We start from the raw sequence: 20130 nt of genomic DNA, 5'->3' as shown, positions 1-20130 counted from the left end.
TGCTTGTCTGCCCCCCCCCCTTCCGTTGCCACATTTGGCACCTTGTAAGGGGGAGGGGAGAGGGACGGGTACCTGGTTTTGACAGGTACCCGCTCCCACTTCCTGCTGAGTTTGCCATGGCGAACTCAGCTGGAAGTTTGGCCCTCGCCACAGGCGGACCATTGCGAAAGCGCAGCACGATTCATGCATGCGATGTAGGAAACCGGGTGTGAAGCCGCAAAGCTTCACTGCCAGTTTCTCTTACCCAAAATGGTGGCGCCAGCACCCGAGAGCTGATTCAGGTAGTTGACCTAATAGTAAGGCCTCATGCACACTGGACGTTTTTACAGCTGCTGTTTTTGGCGTTAGACTTTTTTTTTTTGCGGCAACTAAACTCCCCAGCATGTTATTCTATGTGTCCATGCACACATAGGCTGTTATCAGCAGTTTTTGGCAGGGGCGTTTTCTGGCTGCAAAAACCCCCCAGAACTAGTGAGTTTTGAGAGGAGTTTTTCAGCTGTAAAAAACGCTCTAACTCTGATAAAAGCTGAAAAACGCAGCTATTCTGCGTTTATCAACATTTTGGGCCATAAGCTTTTGTGGGAGTATAGTTTTGCTAAAAAAAAGCTAAAAAACGCTACAGCTGAAAAAAACAAAAAAACGCTGAAAACGCTATTGCAAAAGATGAAAAACCCTATCACGAGTTCAGCTTTCTACTGGCGTTTTGATAACGTCCAGTGTGCATGAGGCCTAAAAGTCAGCAGCTACAGTATTTGTATTTTTTTTTTGGGGGGGGGGGGGGAGGCTGGAGCTCCACTTTAGGCCTCATTCACACTGGATGTTTTTACAGGTGCTGTTTTTGACATCAGATGTTTTTTTTCTGGAGCCAGTAAACTCCCCAGCATGTTATTATGTGTCCACGCACACATAGGCCGTTATCAGCAGTTTTTGGCAGGGGCGTTTTCTGTCTGTAACACCCCCCAGAACTAGTGGGTTTTAGGAGGCGCTTTTCAGCTGTAAAAACGCTTTAACTCTGATAAAAGCTAAAAAACGCCAATAACGTGGCTATTCAACATTTTCGAGCTTTTGTGGGAGTATAGTTTTGCTAAAAAATGCTACAGCTGAAAAAAGCTAAAACAAATGCTACTGCAAAAAAAGCTGAAAAACTCCTTCTACAGCTACAGTTTTCTACTGACGCTTTGATACCATCCAGTGTGCATGAGGCCTTATTGCTTTTTTGTCCTGAGTATAGTTTGATCTGGCTTTCTTACATATTTGCCCTGGAGATGTGCCTGAGTGGTAGGGACAGTAGACGGTTTTCCCTGGGGCAGAGATTGATATTATTGCTTCTATTAGCTCTTCACATTATGTGAACACTGCCATGACACTACCACCACCATGCTTTGGATCATGAGCAGTTCCTTTTCTTCTCCATACTCTTCTCTTCCCATCACTCTGGTACAAGTTGATCTTGGTCTCATCTGTCCATAGGATATTGTTCCAAAACAGAAGGCTTTTTTAGATGTTGTTTGGCAAACTCTAATCTGGCCTTCCTGTTTTTGAGGCTCACCAATGGTTTACATCTTGTGGTGAACCCTCTGTATTCACTCTGGTGAAGTCTTCTCTTGATTGTTGACTTTGCACACATACACCTACCTCCTGGAAAGTGTTCTTGATTTGGCCAACTGTTATGAAGGGTGTTTTCTTCACCAGGGAAAGAATTCTTCGGTCATCCACCACAGTTGTTTTCCGTGGTCTTCCGGGTCTTTTGGTGTTTCTGAGCTCACCGGTGCGTTCTTTCTTTTTAAGGATATTCCAAACAGTTGATTTGGCCACACCTAATGTTTTTGCTATCTCTCTGATGGGTTTTTTTTGTTTTTTTCAGCCTAATGATGTCTTGCTTCACTGATAGTGACAGCTCTTTGGATCTCATATTGAGAGTTGACAGCAACAGATTCCAAATGCAAATAGCACACTTGAAATAAACTCTGGACCTTGTATCTGCTCCTTGTAAAAGGGATATTGTGGGAATAACACACACCTGGTCATGGAACAGCTGAGCAGTCAATTGTCCCATTACTTTTGGTCCCTTAAAAAGTGGGAGGCACATAAACAAACTGTTATAATTCCTACACCTTTCACCTGATTTGAATGTAAATACCCTCAAATTAAAGCTGAAAGTCTGAAGTTAAAGCACATCTTGTTTGTTTCATTTCAAATCCATTGTGGTGGTGTATAGAGCCAAAAAGATTAGAATTGTGTTGATGTCCCAATATTTATGGACCTGACTGTATATTGTATCCCTTGAAAGATCATTACTGTTAAAATACATTTTCTATAATATTCAGACTAAACATCAGGGAGGACTAACTGTCAGAGAGGGGGTCATAGCCATGAAACTTTGCACAGGGGTGCGTGACAAAATTGTACTTTAGGTTTTATCTAAAGCTTTCATTTTATATGTAGCACCCTCCTAGGTAGGTGCAAGAGAGAGAGAGTATAGTTTCTGGCTCTGTCTGCCTATCAGAGGAGCAGCAGGCAAATCTATATTGCTTTCTGCCTACCAGAGAGCAGGATCTGTGAGTTAGGTCTGCTCATAGTGATCAGTGTGTGATTTATTTGGTCTAGGGAGTTTTTTAAACTAGTCCAATAGGGAGGCATATTGGACAGTGGAGGAAATCTGACCAATGGGTATACAGGCTTTGATACAGCCCCAGTGATTGGCACAGACTGATTGTCCTAGTGCATTCTGGGGTGTAGTAGAAAATCCAGGAGCATATGTGCTGCAGGATCTTTGGCTGGTGAGCAGAGTCCCAGAGGGAGGGTGGCGGCTGTCTCCTCCTCTGTAGCAGTGGCACACGGTCACAGGCAGTTGGCCTGGGGACCAGAAAGAAGGAGCTGAACCCAGAGGTCCATGAGAGCTGACTGGAGGGGTAGAGACACTGGAGACCCTCGAAAAAAGGTATCATGAGTACAGGGGATCGTGTCTAGGGGCCTGACCTGAGGGGGGGCTACCCCGGTGTTGGGTAATCAGAGGACGGGTGACAGCAGGTGGAGTGAAAAGGGGTACTAGGTGTGTATCCCGAAGATAATTCATCCTAACAAGTCATCTACAATAGAGACTTAATCCTGAATTCATCTATTTGGCAAAGGGAATCTGCAGCCTGGCTGCATCCTCACACAGGAGTCCTGATCTACTGTGAATAGTTCAGGTTGGAGTATCCCACTCTTCCCTTCTCCCATCCCTAATTTAAATAAACCACAAAAACAACTACATCCCTAGACTGTACATTAACTGAGCCAGAGAGTAAAGGGTTCAATTGTGCATGCTGCAGTTGCTAGGGGATCCCAAGTTAAACAATCTAGCAGTCCTCAAGGGGGCAGTGCTACATATATACAATTAAATGATTGAGAAGGGGAAGGTCATGAAGAAAAAATAAAGGTACAGTTCTCCATTAGCACGTGTTTGACTAATGTGTACTTTCCTCATGTAAAATTCTGAACGTCTTTCATTATTGAAGGATCATTATATTTACATTTAATGTCGTGAGCAGAAAGGTGGCACCCCACCCACCAACTGCAGCCTGCACAGACTTGTCATGGAAGCTTCAATCACAGACATATCTTAGTCTTATACAATGGAGTACCAGCATGAAAGATTAACAAGAATACCATTATGTTGTATATATAACTATGCAAAGACTGAAATCTACAAAACAATTGACTATGTATTTGAAAGGGGTCAATGCAAGGAAGTACAGAGAGTTTCAGGACAACCTCTTTAGTAAAGGCTCGTGATGTATACCAGTCTCCAAATAGTGAGAACATTTTATTAAAACGGCCTGACAGCTTCTACCTTCTAACTACAAGCCATGATCTAGTCTGAAACGTGCATAGGTAATTTATGCCTCGTACACACGCATCGATAGTTGGCCGACCGATCGGCCGTCTTTTGTCCAGTGTTGTTGTGTTGGTTGAAATGTGCTCTAGACTGCACACATTTTCTCGGCCAACAAAAACCAACTTCAGAAGTGATGTCATGTGCTGGTTTACTTTCCGTGTGTTTTTTCTTCTCTGAGCATGCCCAGTCTTGCTCATCAGATTTTTGTCTGCCGAAATCTGTACTGACTGATGGAAAATATGCCTTTCTGTTGACGGCCAACAAAAATTTTATAGCCTGCACACCAGATTTTGTTTGGCCGAAAAGTCGGAGTCGGTTGTCGAAAGCATCATACTAACAAGCCGAAAATCGGCCGATCGGACGTTGGCCGAAAATTCACGACCAACTATTGATGTGTGTGTACGAGGCATTACACAGTCAACGTTGTGTTTTTAAAACTTGTTAGAAAAAGGAATACAATTGCTTATAGTGACTTCTAGAATTATCTCGGGTCATGTTTATGTGGATATGCTTGCCTTGCTGTTTACAAGGAGGAAATCTTGGGAGAAAGAATGCAAATATTGGGATGGCTTTGCTTCTGTAAGTTGTCTGGCTGTCTATGTAAATACGGCTTGTTTCAGTCTAATTGTTTTCAATGCTTGCAAACCTGGCTTTGGTGAATAAAGAACTTGCATGTTTTGTCTTTAAAGTGGAACTTCACTGTATCTGAGCACCACAAGCTGCAAACTCTTTTCCATTCATTTATAATATTCAAAGCAAACTAATCAATTCATATCCATGTCTCCATGCTTATTTTGTTGAGAAATCACTTTGAAAAACCTCTCCTATCATTTCTAGCCGTGGCCATCGTGAGAAAGGGCAGAGGATGCATGTAGCATTAATGTCCTGGAATCTGTCTGCTCTTAGCTGAGGCATACTGATGGGTGTGCTTAGCTGAAAAAGACCCTCCTCCAGATGAAAGAAAAAAAATACCCATGAAGTCTTCTGGGATGTATGACATCATTTTGGCCTATGCCGGAAACCAGGAATCAACCTAACCACTTGCTGACCATGCTATAGCCAAATGATGACTACAGTGCAGTAGTCCATTTCTGGGAGGGTGTCTATTGATATCCTCCCAGATCCATGCCCACTGCGGCTCGCATCTGACGTGCTCTGTGATTGCTGTGTCCAATCACAGTTGATCACAATATAAACACACTTGCCAGCTATCAGCATTACGTTCCTGATGCGCCAACAGCGCATGAGGAGAGGAGAGAGCCGGTAACTGACCAGTGTGAAAGGGGACACCTACACTGATCATCAGTGTCCTGAATATCCGTGCAGCCCCAACAGTGCTAATCAGTTCTGCTTATCAGTGCCACCTATCAGTGCCCATCAGTGCTGCCTATTAGTGCCCATTAGTGCCGCCTATCAGTGCCTCATTATCACTACTCATCAGTGCAGCCTATCTGTGCCCATCAGTGCATATCAGTGAAGAAGTAAATTACCTATGTGCAAAATTTTATAACAGAAACTAAAAACCTTTTTTTTACCAAAATTGTTCGTCTTTTATTTTGTTTGTTTAGCAAAAAATAAAAAACTCTGTGATGATTAAATACCACCAAAAGAAAGCTATATTTGTGTGAAAAAAATGAAAAGCAATTTATATGGGTACAGTGTTGCATGACTGCGCAATGGTCATTCAACTCGCGACAGCGCTGAAAGCTGAATATTTGGCCTGGGCAGGAAGGGGGATAAAAGTGCTCTGTAGGCAAGTGGTTAAGAAATGTATTAAAAAAAAAAAAGTTAAAATAAGTAAATATAATATACCCTCATATTTACTAAGGCTAGCAGCATACAGATTAAAAATAGCTAATGTTGATTGAGAGAATTTAGTTCTGCTTTAAATATACATGTGAAATATTTCATAGAAAATTATTTATTGGGGGTTTACTGAGCTGGATGAAGACTGAATGGGCCCCCCGTCTGTGTGGGAAGTTTGATATCTGTCTCAAGAGCTCTAGAAAACCCATTTATTTGTCCATAAGTTTGTATTATTATCTAGCATTTTATTCTGCCTACATACCAGCAGAGTATTAATCAGTAATAATGTCTATATTACTTGATCTGTGACCAGAGACCTATTTTATGTAAAGCAGTTGCAGTTTGACAATATAGCTCAAATGCTGCTGTTTTTATACAGTTGTTAGTAGTAATATTAATATTTTGTATAGCAACAGTTACAGTATCTCAGAAAAGTGAGTACACCCCTCACATTTTTTTACATTTTTATTATATCTTTTCATGTGACAACACTGAAGAAATTACATTTTGCTACAATGTAAAGTAGTAAGTGTTCAGCTTGTATAACAGTGTACATTTTCTGTCCCCTCAAAATTACTCAACACACAGCCATTAATGTCTAAACCACTGGCAACAAAAGTGAGTACATCCGTAAGTGAAAATGTCCAAATTGGGCCCAAAGTGTCAATATTTTGTGAGGCTACCATTATTTCCCAGCACTGCCTTAACGCTCTTGGGCATGGAGTTCACCAGAGCTTCACAGGTTTCCACTGGAGTCCTCTTCCACTCCTCCATGACGACATCATAGGGCTGGTGGATGTTAGAGACCTTGTGCTCCTTTATCTTCCATTTTAGGAAGCCCCACAGATGCTCAATAGGATTTAGGTCAGGAGACATGCTTGACCAGTCCATCACCTTTACCCTCAGCTTCTTTAGCAAGGCAGTGGTCATCTTGGAGGTGTGTTTGGGGTCATTATCATGTTGGAACATTGCCCTGCGGCCCAGTCTCTGAAGGGAGGGGGATCATGCTCTGCTTCAGTATGTCACAGTACATGTTGATATTCATGGTTCCCTCAATGAACTGTAGTTCCCCAGTGCCGGCAGCACTCATGCAGCCCAAGAACATGACACTACCACCACCATGCTTGACTGTAGGCAAGACACACTTGTCTTTGTACTCCTCATCTGGTTGACACCACCTGAATCCGACCACAGGACATGATTCCAGTAATCCACATCCTTAATCTGCTTGTCTTCAGCAAACTGTTTGCAGGCTTTCTTGTGCATCATCTTTAGAAGAGGCTTCCTTCTGGGACGACAGCCATGCAGACCTATTTGATGCAGTGTATGGTCTAAGCACTGATAGGCTGACCCCTTCAATCCCTCTGGATATGACACTGAGCACGTACACTCAACTTCTTTGGTCGACCATGGCAAAGCCTGTTCTGAGTGGAGTCTGTCCTGTTAAACCTCTGAATGGTCTTGGCCACCATGCTGCAGCTCAGTTTCAGGGTCTTGGCAATCTTCTTATACCCTAGGCCATCTTTATGTAGAGCAACAATTCTTTTTTTCAGATCCTCAGAGAGTTGTTTGCCATGAGGTGCCATGTTGAACTTCCAGTGACCAGTATGGGTCACCAAATTTAAAACACCTGTTTCCCATTCACACCTGAGACCTTGTTACACTAATGAGTCACATGACACTGGGGAGGGAAAATGGCTAATTGGGCCCAATTTGGACGTTTTCACTTAGGGGTGTACTCACTTTGTTGCCAGTGGTTTACCCTAGAGCAGCCCTTCTCATCCTTTTTGTTATAGAGGAACCTTTGAAATAATTTCCAGATTTTCTCCTTTTCTCGTATTGGTGGTCATTGTAGTTAGGAAATCAGAAATTTGGGCTTTTATTTTACTTTCACTTTCAATGATAATGGTAAACAAGGCAAATTGAGAGGATAAGAGCCCATGCACATTGAGGCGACATGACTTCGGGGGGCGACCTGTGAAGTCGCGCGCACCGCTGTGCACCGCGACTTCGGCATGACTTGTAGAGACTTCACATAATGGAAGTCTATGCAAGTCGCTCCGAGGTCGCCCCAAAGTAGTACAGGACCCTTTTTCTAATTCAGAGTGACTTGTGTCGCTCCTATTAGAATGGGTCCTGTACTACTCAATGGAGCATGACATACCGCGACTTGTCAGGCTGACAAGTCACCTGACAAGTCGCGCTAATGTGAATGGGCTCTAAAACTTCCGAATGGGTGCACAGAAAGCAATTAAAGCTTGATAAATAAAAAAAACATGTTTTCTAATCCCTATAATCCTTTCTTCTTCATTTTCTCTATCCAAAATAAAATAAAAAAAAATTTGCAGTGATACATTACGTTTAAATTAAATATTATGCATTAATGTGAAAATATTTAGTAGATTAAACCTTACAAAATACTGAACGTCTGCAGGTGGCATGGTTTCTTACTATTGACCAAAATCTCTGCAATATGTGGGAGTTCCATTCCAAGCATTTCAGCACTGCTAGGTTAACACAGGTGTTCTTCAGAACAGGCTGTACTGTTTAAAGGTCTTTTTATTCTACAGTGCCAAGAACCAGTAAAACTGTACACACAGTCACGTTGAATTCCATATACTACTAGGCTTCTTACAAAGAGTCAACACCTGAATGTCAAGTTGACCATCACGAGACAGCTCTCCCTATTATAGCAAGCCTATTGGAGCATGGCTATCTTTTTGATGTATTTTCTCCTGGACAGGTAGCTGAAATAATTTAATTACCAGTTCTGGCTTAAACACTTTGGTATTTTAAGGAGGATAGAAATAGTCCATATGCAGTGTGTAAATGGTAAGATGACTGTCCTCATCCTTGGCCTGGTCTTGTTAAATCAAGATGTCAAGGGCCGGTTCACACCAGAATGCAGTGTGGGAAAAGTGTGTTCCGTGCGTGTTTCCCGCACCGCGTTCAAAAGTGTGCAATCTGCTACAGGTATCAAAATATTTTTAATGACACCCCAAATGCAGATGTCAAACATAGAGTATTTGCCTACACCAGAATGCATGGTCCTGCATGGATTTTGGTGCAGTGCATTTTTGAAAAGCAGTGCATGCTTTTTTTTTGTTATCCAGTGCAATTTTAGCCCATTCAAATAAAAAAGGCTATAAATCACACCACACTGACACCCCGTTCACACTATGGCGGATCCGACTTCGGGGCGACCTGTGAAGTCGCGTGCAGCGTGACTTCGGCGCGACTTTCACGGACTTCATAAAATGAATGACTATGCAAGTCGCTCCAGGTCGCCCCGAAGTAGTACAGGAACTTTTTCCTAAGTCGGAGCGACTTGTGTCGCTCCTATTAGAACCATTCCTGTACCGCACAATGGGAGCGTGACGGACCGCGACTTGTCAGGCTGACAAGTCGCGGTCCAAGTCGGATCAGTGTGAATGGACTCTGAAATGCACAGAAACATGGAATGCATTCCTGTGCGAGATGTGAACCGGCCCTTTAAGGCAGAGATCCACAAGTTGTTTACTCTTTTTGAATAATGTTGGAGTGGGTGGATTTGTTAAAGAAAAGAAAATGGAAGCAAATGTTGTTGCCAATAGCAACGTATCAGTTTTCATCCTTCATTTAATAGAAAAATTAAATTGTTAGGGCAAAAAAATCATGTGTGGGACATTTTCTTTGGTACTTTTACATTTCCCTATATTTTATTATTTTAAAGACCTTGCAAGTACAGAAAAATGCCTCTTAATTTTACAGAAATGCGCCCACTCCTAAGTCCTGTTGCATTTTGACACCTTGCAGTATTTTTGTGGGTTGGGTGGTGTCTGCCCTATCCAGTTTTTCTTTTCCAAACTACTCAAATCTGCCTCTTATGCTATTCTCCCCAACATGGACACTAATTATTCTAATTATTCTGTAAAATGTGATTATACCCACGCTATGAGTTTTTCTGATTAGTGTCTGGTAAATGATGGTTTATTCACAACCATGTATAAATAATAAACACATAATAGAACCAAATGTGAAAGTGCATAGAAGGTCAAAAATAAAAAATAAAAATTGAAATATGAAGCTGCTGTTAATGTGAATGGTTAAAAACCTCATATAATGACAAAGAAAGTTATTAAACTTAGCGCTGCTTCCTTAAAACAATAACACCTGCTAGTAATTAAGTGTCAGTGCAATCAATAAATAATACATAAAATGAAGGTGCAATCAAACAAATAAACGTCCATCAATGATAGTAGGGTGCCAGTGCTAGTGATGTCTTCTCAGGATTCAGGTGACATTCCGCGCTCCCCTCCTGAGTCCCCACTCACCAGCAATATGATTGAAAACAGGGTGGTATATGGATGGATGGATAGGTGGATTTAGCTCCTTCCTTCTCTGGCAGTATACAAGGCTCTCAGCATAATGATCTTATATGTTCCAATGAAGAGAGAGATAATCATAGCATTATACTGTTTTCTTTGTTGAAAGATAAAAGCATAAATGCACTTACAGCAGTAAAAAAAGTTTGAGCATGTAAACCAGGGGTCTTCAAACTATGGCCCTCCAGTTGTTCAGGAACTACAATTCCCATCATGCCTAGTCATGTCTGGGAATCTCAGAGTTTTACAATGCCTCATGGGATGTGTAGTTCCACAACAGCTGGAGGGCCGTGGTTTGAGGATCCCTCATATAAACCAAAGGCTGTCGGTTTGGCGTCTTTATCTCTTTCCCCAGCTTGATGTGTCTTGCCCCTCCCACTGGGCATCTTCAGTGGAAGGGGCGAAACACGTCAAGTGGGGAAAGAGAGACGCCAAACTGACAGCTGATACGAACCCTGTGGCGTCGATCCTTTGGTTTACATGCTCAAACTTTTTTTACTGCTGTAAGTGCATTTTTGCTTTTATCTTTCAATAAAGCAAACAGTATTATGCTATAATTATCTCTCTTCATTGGAACATATACCATCATTATGCTGGGAGCCTTGTTTATTGCCAGAGAAGGAAGGAGCTAAATCCATCCATCCATATACCACGCTGTTTTCAATCCTATTGCTGGTGAGTGCGGAGAAGACATCACTAGCACTGGCACCTTACGATCATTGATGGGCGTTTATTTGTTTGATTGCGCCTTTAATTGATGTATTATTTATTGATTGCACTGACACTTTATGTATTACTAGCACGTGGTATTGTTTTAAGGAAGCAGTGCTAAGTTTAATAACTTTTTGTCACTAATTATTCTGTACTTCAAAGAGAACAATTAGGAGGGCAAATAAGGCTCCTTGAAATAACACACTCTGACATTGACATTGAATTTATGACAGAAGAAACAGGTATTTTTTTGCATTTATTGAACAGGTATAACAAAAAACTTTCAGTGGTATATTTAACAGACCAAAGGGCCGCAATTCAGAGAAGGGTTAGGGTTTTTTCTTCACTTTGGGGTTCAGAGCTGTCATTTTCCCAGTGACGGAACTGATCATATATGATCTGTGCTTGACCAGATTCAGTGTGGACCATAAGTGATATCAGCAATTTACTAGACCCCTGATGGTGGGTGGATGGATCCGTACAAATCAGAAGACAATAAAAACGTCAATAAAAAGTACTGACTGCTATTTTTATTAATGACACAAAAAAATAAGCTGGTGCCCTGATGGCTCCATTACAACGAAATGCGTAAGGTATGGCCTAGATGTGCTTACAGGGAGCTTGCTGAGAGAGAGCTATCGACCGCTGGAGGTGGAATAACTTAAATCTGCAGCCATCCGCCCCAGAAACATTGCATACTGAATATTAATAAGCACTTTGTTCTTCATGTAATATGTGAGTGGCATTTTATGTTTTGTGTTTTTATCAATAAAAATAGCATTGAGCACTATACCAGTTTTTATTGTCTTTTGTGCATGTGAATTGTACTGATCCATCCTTCCACCACCTGAGCTGTTGATGACTATTGATGAGCTATTGATCAGATTGCCAGAAAAAATAACAGGACATGGTTGGGAATGATCCAGCTGAGGATGTATTAATCTGATTGACCATATGGGAGGATGATTTGAACTTTGTTTTGAGGGTCAATTTATAAAGGTGAAAGCATACTCAAAGGGTTAAAGTCTTTGATGGAGGTTTCAACTTTCACACATTTTCTGTACTTGCTTGAAGTGTCTGTCACTTGATTTTACTGTTGTTTATGGACTTGATTGGACTTGCAGTATATTATTTTAGATTTGTTTTATTTCATTTATAAATCACTGTACAACGTCGATTTTTTCATGTATTTGTTTTATTGTGCCACACACACAATGGACACCATTGTTGTTTATTTATTTATTTTTTTTACCGTAGCGCACCACTTTCACATTCTAATTTGAAGTGATTTGGTCACTTTATTGCTTGCAGCTTTTTTTCTTTCTTACTGGTGTGCAGGATAATATAATTTTCCTATAATTCTGTATAAGACACGAAAGTGAGTATTTTTTTTTTTTTTTAAAGCTGTTGAACTTTTTTTTATAATTTATGTCATCATATGTTTGATTTCGAGCTGCTGTATAATAGGATGGCTGGGAAAAATATTACCAACATGTTGCGGAGATAATATATACTCACATGTACTTTACTGTAGTCTACAGCTTAGGGAAGCTAAGTAGTATCTTTTGAATCCAAGTCAAAGCACCTCTGCCAGTCCGTAGGGAGGAAGACCTAAAACACGTGTGCCTGGACTTGATGGTGATTAAAGCAAACTCTTGTTGAATTTGTGAAACACAAAACACTGAACATTGTTTGTCTATGCACGATCATTCAGTAAAATCAATCATTCCGTAGGAGACACACCCCAAAATGGCGTTTGGTGTCCTTGGTTTGGCAACACGTGGCTATAAGCGTATTATCATTTCCACATAGTCATACCCCAGCAGCCAGAGCAAATTTTCATATCTATTAATAAGCAATACGCTTATGTCTGACTACTTTTGGTAGCATTTGGAAAGCTGGAAGCATTTATAGTGTGTTTGTAGAGCTGAAGGAGTTGAACAGAAGAAAAGCTCTCCGATACTGTAGCCTTGCTGTGCCAAGAGCCCATCAATCCCCGCAAAGGAATTGTGTAACCTTGCATAAAACACATCATTCTCAAACACAACTATGTGAAACCGAGTTTACATTGCCAGAGATTTCTGCAATGTTTTGCCAGCCGGCTTGGCACAGACCAGACCTGGGCATGTATGAGTTAATATGTGACTGGCCTTGGCAACTTCTGCTTTTTCCTTATAAGAATATTGCTTTGAAATGTTGCTTTGCTAAATGGAATGTGGGAGCAGAAGCCAATGAATTGCTTAAAGGTGCAATACTCCATAAACCTACATAGCTGACAGCTCTTTCTGATTTTTAGAGACCGTTTTAGGATTTACCCCTTATACTTTTAGTGCAAAAAATACCCCTGATTTTCATTCATGGCCAACTATACATTAAAAGTGTGTTTTTTTGTTTTCTTTTTTTGCATTTTGCATACAAATGGTAATATGTATTAAAGTGCAATTGCAATCAAAAACGTATTTCAGAAAGGGTATTCACCTCTATCTATTTTTAATTGCCGTATAAGTCTCTTTTTGGGACAAACACAATAGGAAGCTTGCAAAATCTCCTCCCAGGGGGCAAAGGACAATATTTCTACTGCAGGGTAAAAGGGTTAGAACTTTTGGTAAGTTTCTTGTACGGGCTGTGTCCTATTTCCCTTCCTTCCTTGTCCAAGTAATGATGTTACACAAAACACATGACGAGAAATCTCAAGCACAATGTACATTTAAAACATGGCAGAAGTCCTGACTTTTCCTCAATCTATCCAAAACTGAAAAAACGATTTTGGCTGGAGTTTGACCTTTAATATACTATTTGCTTAAAAAAAATGTATCCAAATGATGTATGTACCATATGTATTAAAATACCTGTTTGTAGTGTTAGTATATGTTTCGCCATGGTCCTCAAATATTGTAGATTGTTTGCCAAGCTTAAATTAATCCACTCGGCATGCAGTGTGTCCTTGCAAATTATTTTCAAATGTTGGCAGCTATTAAATTATGTAATTTCCCACTAACATTTACCTCTGAACAAATAGTGCACAAATTGTTAGTTAATTGGTTTGGCCTTTGCTTGTATAGTGTAAAAGGACTAAATAGGCCAGTTTACCCCAAAGCTTTTGCTAGATGCTGCTAGTTTGAGTTTCACATTGTCTGTTTTATCAACTTTTTTTTCATTTATTTTGGAGGGTATAGATATTTAAACACTGGAACCCAATCGATATAACTGGATATAAAAATTAGGACATTGACACCCCTTTCCTTCACCAATAGTCACTCAAAATAGGAATCAGTTCTGGTTGGGTTTCCCACCTTCATAAAGTAACTCCAAAGTAACTTCCACTGTAGCCGTCATTTGATAACAGGCTTTGATGGCTGCTGTAGGGAGATGCTTCCATCGGGGACCTATTACCCTCTTGGGGTGGCTGGGACTGCAACAAGCAGTCCCTGGTGGCGCTGAGATGGAAACAGTTTTTTTTTTTTTTCTTTAAATTTTTTTATTCTCTCCCTGTCATGCCACACAGCCGAAGGCCCCTTTCACACGGGCTGGCTGATTAGGTCCGTCTGTCAGTTTTTCGTACCCTCCAGTCTCCTCTATGGATTGGCGGATGTCAGCTGACAACCGCCACCATCCTATCCTGTTGGCCAAAAACAGATGGATGGTGGTCCTACTTTACATCCATCCGACAGATCGAATCAGATGGCATCGGATTTAAATGGACAGGCAGTCCATTTCCATCCGACTGTCCCATAGAGGAGAGCAGGACTGTGTCCATGTTCTCTCTGCATAGCGGAGCTGACAAGACCTGTCATCCACATGCTCAGCGGGGATTAGCAGAGAAATGCTGAGCAAGCAGATTCCGCTTAGTGGAGATGCACGTGTGAAGGGGGCCTAAGGTGGCATGAGTTACTGGATCTCTTATAACCTCCAACTTGCTGCACTGTCCTTCCCTAGTGAGCCACTGCCCATCACACCATCAAGCCAAGTACACACAGGCCAAATGCTGGGCAACATCAGCCAGTTCATTAAAAACTGGCCGCCATTCGGCCTGTGTGTTTGACAGCCGTTCCGACAGAAGTCGCCCATTTGGCATGCACGGAAAAAAAACTGGTACCTAACTTTTTCAGCTGGCTCCTAGATTTTAAGCAAATTTGTCAAGCCCTGGCTTTTTGTATCCCCAGCCATGAGATCACTTGACATATCCCCTAGCACTGTTTCTACTCTCTAGGGGTTTAAGGAGTTCCTACCTACATTGAGTTGTTCCTATGTTACTTGCTGCATCCTCTATGACAGGGTTTCTCAACCGTTTTGAAGTCCAGGCACCCTTTAAAATGATGGATAATCTCAGTGCACCCTCTAAAATATGGACAGTCTTGAGGTACCCCATTATAAAGTGTAAAAACTGTTTGAATAATTTTACATAATACTTTAACATCCACACATGTAGGGCACCCAAAGTTAGAGCTGATTTAATATTTCAAATACAATACACTTTCACTCACTGGTATTGACTAGTATTCCAATGCTTCTCTTCTACCTCAGTGTTTCTCCATCACTCAGCTAATGAGACCCCAGCGCTGACAGAGAGGGGCAGGGGAGGGTCATTGGTTGTTAGGACATCAGCGACTAGAAGGTCGTAATGGTGCACAATGAAAATCTGTGGCTTTGTGTAGCTAAAAAGGCAGGCTTCATCCATCTGCTGGCTTGGATACAGTTTTGGGGCAGTTTTTTTTTTTGTAATTTTGCTAAGGCACCCTGAAGAAACCTCACAGCACCCTGGTTGAAAAAGGCTGGTCTATAATACAGTTAAAGAGGAAGTAAACCCTCCTCTGACACTTGTACCTATAGGTAAGCCTATGATAAGGCTTACCTATAGGTACTGTAAATATCCCCTAAACATGTACCGTTTAGGAGATATTTACCTTACATGCAGCCAGTGACGTCACTGGCGCATGCGCTCTGAAGGAACGGCCGCTGGCGCCGTTCCTTCAGAGGCCCGTGCCGTGACCGTCGGCCGCGCGGGAGTGACGTCACCGCGGCTTCCGGCCAATCAGATGGCCGGATGCCGGGATCCCGGAAGACGAGCGACTGGACATGTCGTCCGTCATAGAGGTAAGCGGGCGGCACGGCGGGAGCTCGTTCTTAGGCAAGTATTTCATAATGAGCTAGTATGCGATGCATACTAGCTCATTATGTGTTTCTCTTGCAGGTTGAAAAAAAAATGTGGGGTTTACAACCTCTTTAAATAAGAAATCCAAAATGGAGAGTGGGCCCCTGTCATAATTGGTGGTGGTAATGGGTATGAATACTCTAGCATAAAGACCTCACCAGTGAAGTCCCTGAGAGATATAAGACCACCTTTAGGTGATTTAACTCTATAGCATCTGTCAAAAAGAAAATGGCTTGGGATGAAATTACCCTTTGTAGCTACTCTGGAATACATTTGGTACAGTATTGGGAATACGTATTAAAGCTACAAAGGGCAATAATGATATACAAAGTGAAAGCCAGGGCAAACAATCAAATTCCTAACAAGAAAAATGAATTCTGATTGGTCACCATGGGTTACAGAACTTTGCTTGCGATCCAAGTGCATATTTTGCACAAGGAAAAATTATTTTGTACCAGTATAGAGTTACATTTATGTCCCAAAAAAAAGCTACAAGCAGCAATCCTCGCAGACTATTGTCTACTTATGTTATGTTATACAGATGGCTTGGCTGACTTTTCACCGTGATCAGATATCTGTATCTTAGTAGGTGAAATGTCTTTATAACTGCGATCAAACGTGCCGTTGGTTGGAAAAGGGTTAATGTCTATCCAGCATTACTGTGCTTGTCTAGTTCCCCCAACCCGTGGCACACAGCCACCAGCTGGAGGCTAGATTCTGCCTATACAGCACATACAAACTGTCAGATTCCTTGTCTGTTTTCCATTTATAGCAGAATACCGACCCTTCTCACTTTACACGTCTTTCTTCTAAGTAAATAACTAAAAACAAAAAAATACAACTGCCGCACGTGTCATGGGTTGTTGTGTCAAGCGCAAGGCATTTTCTTACTGTGCAGCGAGCACAAAAAAAAAAAAGAGATTCCATGCCAAAACAGAACAGCATAAACCAAGCTCTGCTATTGGGCGTCAGCCCAGTCCTATATTGCTACAGAGAGCATAATTGGCTCTTGTGTTTTACCATGCGCAGATTCGATTGGGAAATGCCCCTTTTTCAATCCACAATGGCTGATAGCACTGTGCCGTAGTGTCACTATCTAAAAGGTTTTTCCTTTTGCAAAAACTAATTTCCTTTTGCTGTATCGTTTAAGCTTGTGATGAAAATTACAAGGTTGTATTTTTTTCTGATTATGTATTTCATTTCCTCTTTTATTGCAGGTTGCTGAAACGTGCCTTTTTTCCGAAGCTAACGCTGCTTGGATCTCTGTCTAGTGCTGCCTCTCTGTTTTTTTTTTTTTTTCCCTTTTTTGTTTTTTAATTTGCCGTTGCTTGCAGGCCAACCCAAACGGCAACTGACCTTCATAATTACAATTTCAGCACTCAATCCTTGAATACGGAAATCATCAAATTTTCATTAACAGTCACGGCTGTGCCCAACTGTAACATTATTTTATTCATCGCAACAATAAATAAAACGCCACAGATTGTCTGGATCTGAAATTCTGCCAATTTCTGCTGAGTTTTACACAACCATAATTGGAACCATTAAGCTAAGAGCACAGAATTGTTGAAAAAGTCGGCTCAGTCTAACTCGATCTGATTTCAGAAGTGACAAATAAAGCCAACGCATTCAAACTTTGACATTTTGCACTTTTCAAGAGCTGGTCTCTAATTAGATTTATTTTTATTTTCAATTTATCTGATAAAACGTCTATTTTATGGTTGGATGTTTGTGTCTCATACATGTCTCGACAACAGATACAAATTGACTAAAAAAAGAGAAATTATAAAAAAAAAAAAAAAGAAAAAAAAAAACCTTAAGTGCTGACATTTTTTTTAACCAAAGTGAAAAAGAAAAATAGTTTTTATTCATTTAAACTTGAAATCCACCTTTCCCCATCCCCTTCTTTTAAGAAGAAAAAAAAGATTGTAGTCACCGATAGAAGGAGGTGTTCTCCTTGGCCTCGGCGGTCTGTCTTTAATATGGCTGTTAACGTCTCCTTGGTGCGTGACACAAAATGGCTGACGCTGGAAGTCTGTCGGGAGTTTCAGAGAGGCACTTGTTCAAGGTCTGATGCAGAATGCAAGTTTGCTCACCCATCACGGAGTTGCCATGTGGAAAATGGACGAGTTATCGCTTGTTTTGACTCGCTGAAGGTAAGGGAAATCAGAGCTTCTATTTAAATTTTGGGAATTTTTAAAGTGTGCCTCTCTCATTATGTCTGCATTATTATTCACAGGCATGATTTTTTTAAATGGTATTTCTTTACTAACAAGCTTGTGATGTTTGATAGAGAAATGTCGGACAGATGGGTGTGGTAGAGAAGGCTGCCATAGTGGAAGCAAATGGCATGTACTGTATAAAGTGTAACTTCACTTTTACTTTGAAATAGAGCAATGCAATAGGCAACTGACAGGCTGCCAAAGTTAAACTATTCATTTATCACCTTATAAAGTGAAAATGTCTCTTTCATCATCTCATTCTGTTTAGCTTTGGCACAGCGTTTACATCTTCCACAACATAAAGGGCGAAGTATGGGCTATGTTCATGTTGACAGCTAGTTATATGCATTTAAACTCACCCAAAGGGACAGTGCACTTGTACTTGAGTGGTCCTGACTTTCATCATGGCTTCTACTGCAGCTAACTACCCACTCACACACTCACAGAATGGTCATGAATCTAAACTTGTTAAAACATAGGCTGGGTCTGCAAAGTAACCTGCATTTTTCATGGCACCATTGCAGAGAATCAAGACAAGAGCGCAGTCCAGCTGGAAGCCCATCCAGGGCCAGCCCTTTGAGAGGGGCAGAAAATTGACACCCAAGATTTTTTTCCAGCAGTTTTGTGTCATCCAGGCGCAGCCACTCTGCTTCCCTGTAAAAAGGCCCCCCTGCTGCCCTCAACATGCATACTCATAGTTGCCAGGCGCGAGGGTACTCACACAGTCTAACACTGGCTGTTAAACATCCAAGCACACATGAAGAGCCCAGATGTGTGTGTGCTGCCAGGGGTGGGGTACCACAGGAGGCAGAGAACAGTGAAAGATCCCTTCCCCACCAACTCTGCCAGCAGCTGATGTTTGGGCGCAGCTTGCGAGGCTTGCATTACTATTGGGTGTAGCTGGAGGAGGGGGTGCAGCCGGCCTCTTGCCCAGCCCCCCTTCTTCTGCTCTGGTGCATGCGTGAGGCTAGGAACTGAAGACTTGGGAGCACTGGGATAGAGCAACAGAGATATAATATAAGTTAGTTCTGTGTGACAGGACACAAAGGGTGTCCTTCATTTTTTCTAGTAGTGGCTGCTGATGGCCATTTGGATGGACAAATGTCGCATAACCTGTCATGCTCACAAATCACTATACAGCCCTAGCCTGCCCCTATACTACCCTAGCCTGCCCCTATACTGCCCTAGCCTGTCTATATACTACTCTTGCCTGCCCCTATACTGCCCTAGCCTGTCCCTATACTACCCTAGCCTGTCCCTATACTGCCCTAGCCTGTCCATATACTGCCCTAGCCTGTCTATATACTACCTTAGCCTGTCTATATACTACTCTTGCCTGCCCCTATACTGCCCTAGCCTGCCCCTATACTGCCCTAGCCTGTCTACTTACTACTCTTGCCTGTCCCTATACTACCCTAGTCTTTCCCTATACTATCCTAGCCTGTCTCTATACTGCCCTAGCCCGCCCCTATACTGCCCTAGCCCACCCCTATACTACCCAAGCCTTTACATATACTAACCTAGCCTGTTCATATACTACCTTAGCCTGTCCATATACTGCTCAAGCCTGTCCATTTACTGCCCTAGCCTGTCTATATGCTACCCTAGCTTGCCACTATACTACCCTTGCCTGTCCATATACTACTTTTGCCTGTCTATATACTACCCTAGCCTGCCCCTATACTGCCCTAGCCTGCCCCAGGCTGCTCCTATACATCCCTATACCAGTGACATATCTTCTATGGGTGCAATGTGTTCGCTGCAAACAGGCCCTGAAGGGTGGGGGGGGGGGGGGCCACTGTGCTGAAAAACACTGCACCCATGGATGCCCTAGGGCGTCAAGATGGAGAAGCGGTAAAATGGTGATATGTAATATAATTTTGCAAATAGACAAGGTGCTATTGCATGTACATCTGACTTATAAATTTAATTTTTAGTTTTAATTGTCTTGATATAAATTAATGGATGTTGGGGGCCTTTTGGTGGGCGTGATTT

At 41.8% G+C, this 20130-nt stretch overlaps 1 protein-coding gene across 5 annotated transcripts in view; it reads left to right on the top strand.

Moving 5' to 3' along the window:
- The window catches only part of MBNL3 (muscleblind like splicing regulator 3), a 207148-nt gene that overhangs the window by 91932 nt on the left and 95086 nt on the right, over positions 1–20130 (top strand). For 4 of the 5 annotated variants that reach the window (XM_082264449.1, XM_082264446.1, XM_082264447.1 and 1 more), the window contains exon 2: positions 17131–18069. In XM_082264449.1, coding sequence (XP_082120575.1) covers positions 17896–18069 — 174 coding nt within the window. In that variant the 5' untranslated portion in view covers positions 17131–17895. Of the gene's footprint in view, positions 1–16960; positions 17017–17130; positions 18070–20130 lie in introns of those variants that run through there. The other variant, XM_082264448.1, reaches the window with a different exon arrangement.

The sequence above is a fragment of the Pelophylax lessonae genome, assembly GCF_965119305.1.
Source record: "Pelophylax lessonae genome assembly, chromosome: 7".
Classification (NCBI taxonomy): domain Eukaryota; kingdom Metazoa; phylum Chordata; class Amphibia; order Anura; family Ranidae; genus Pelophylax; species Pelophylax lessonae.
Note: the sequence above shows the minus strand (reverse complement) of the source record. Positions and strands in the feature narration are given on the sequence as shown.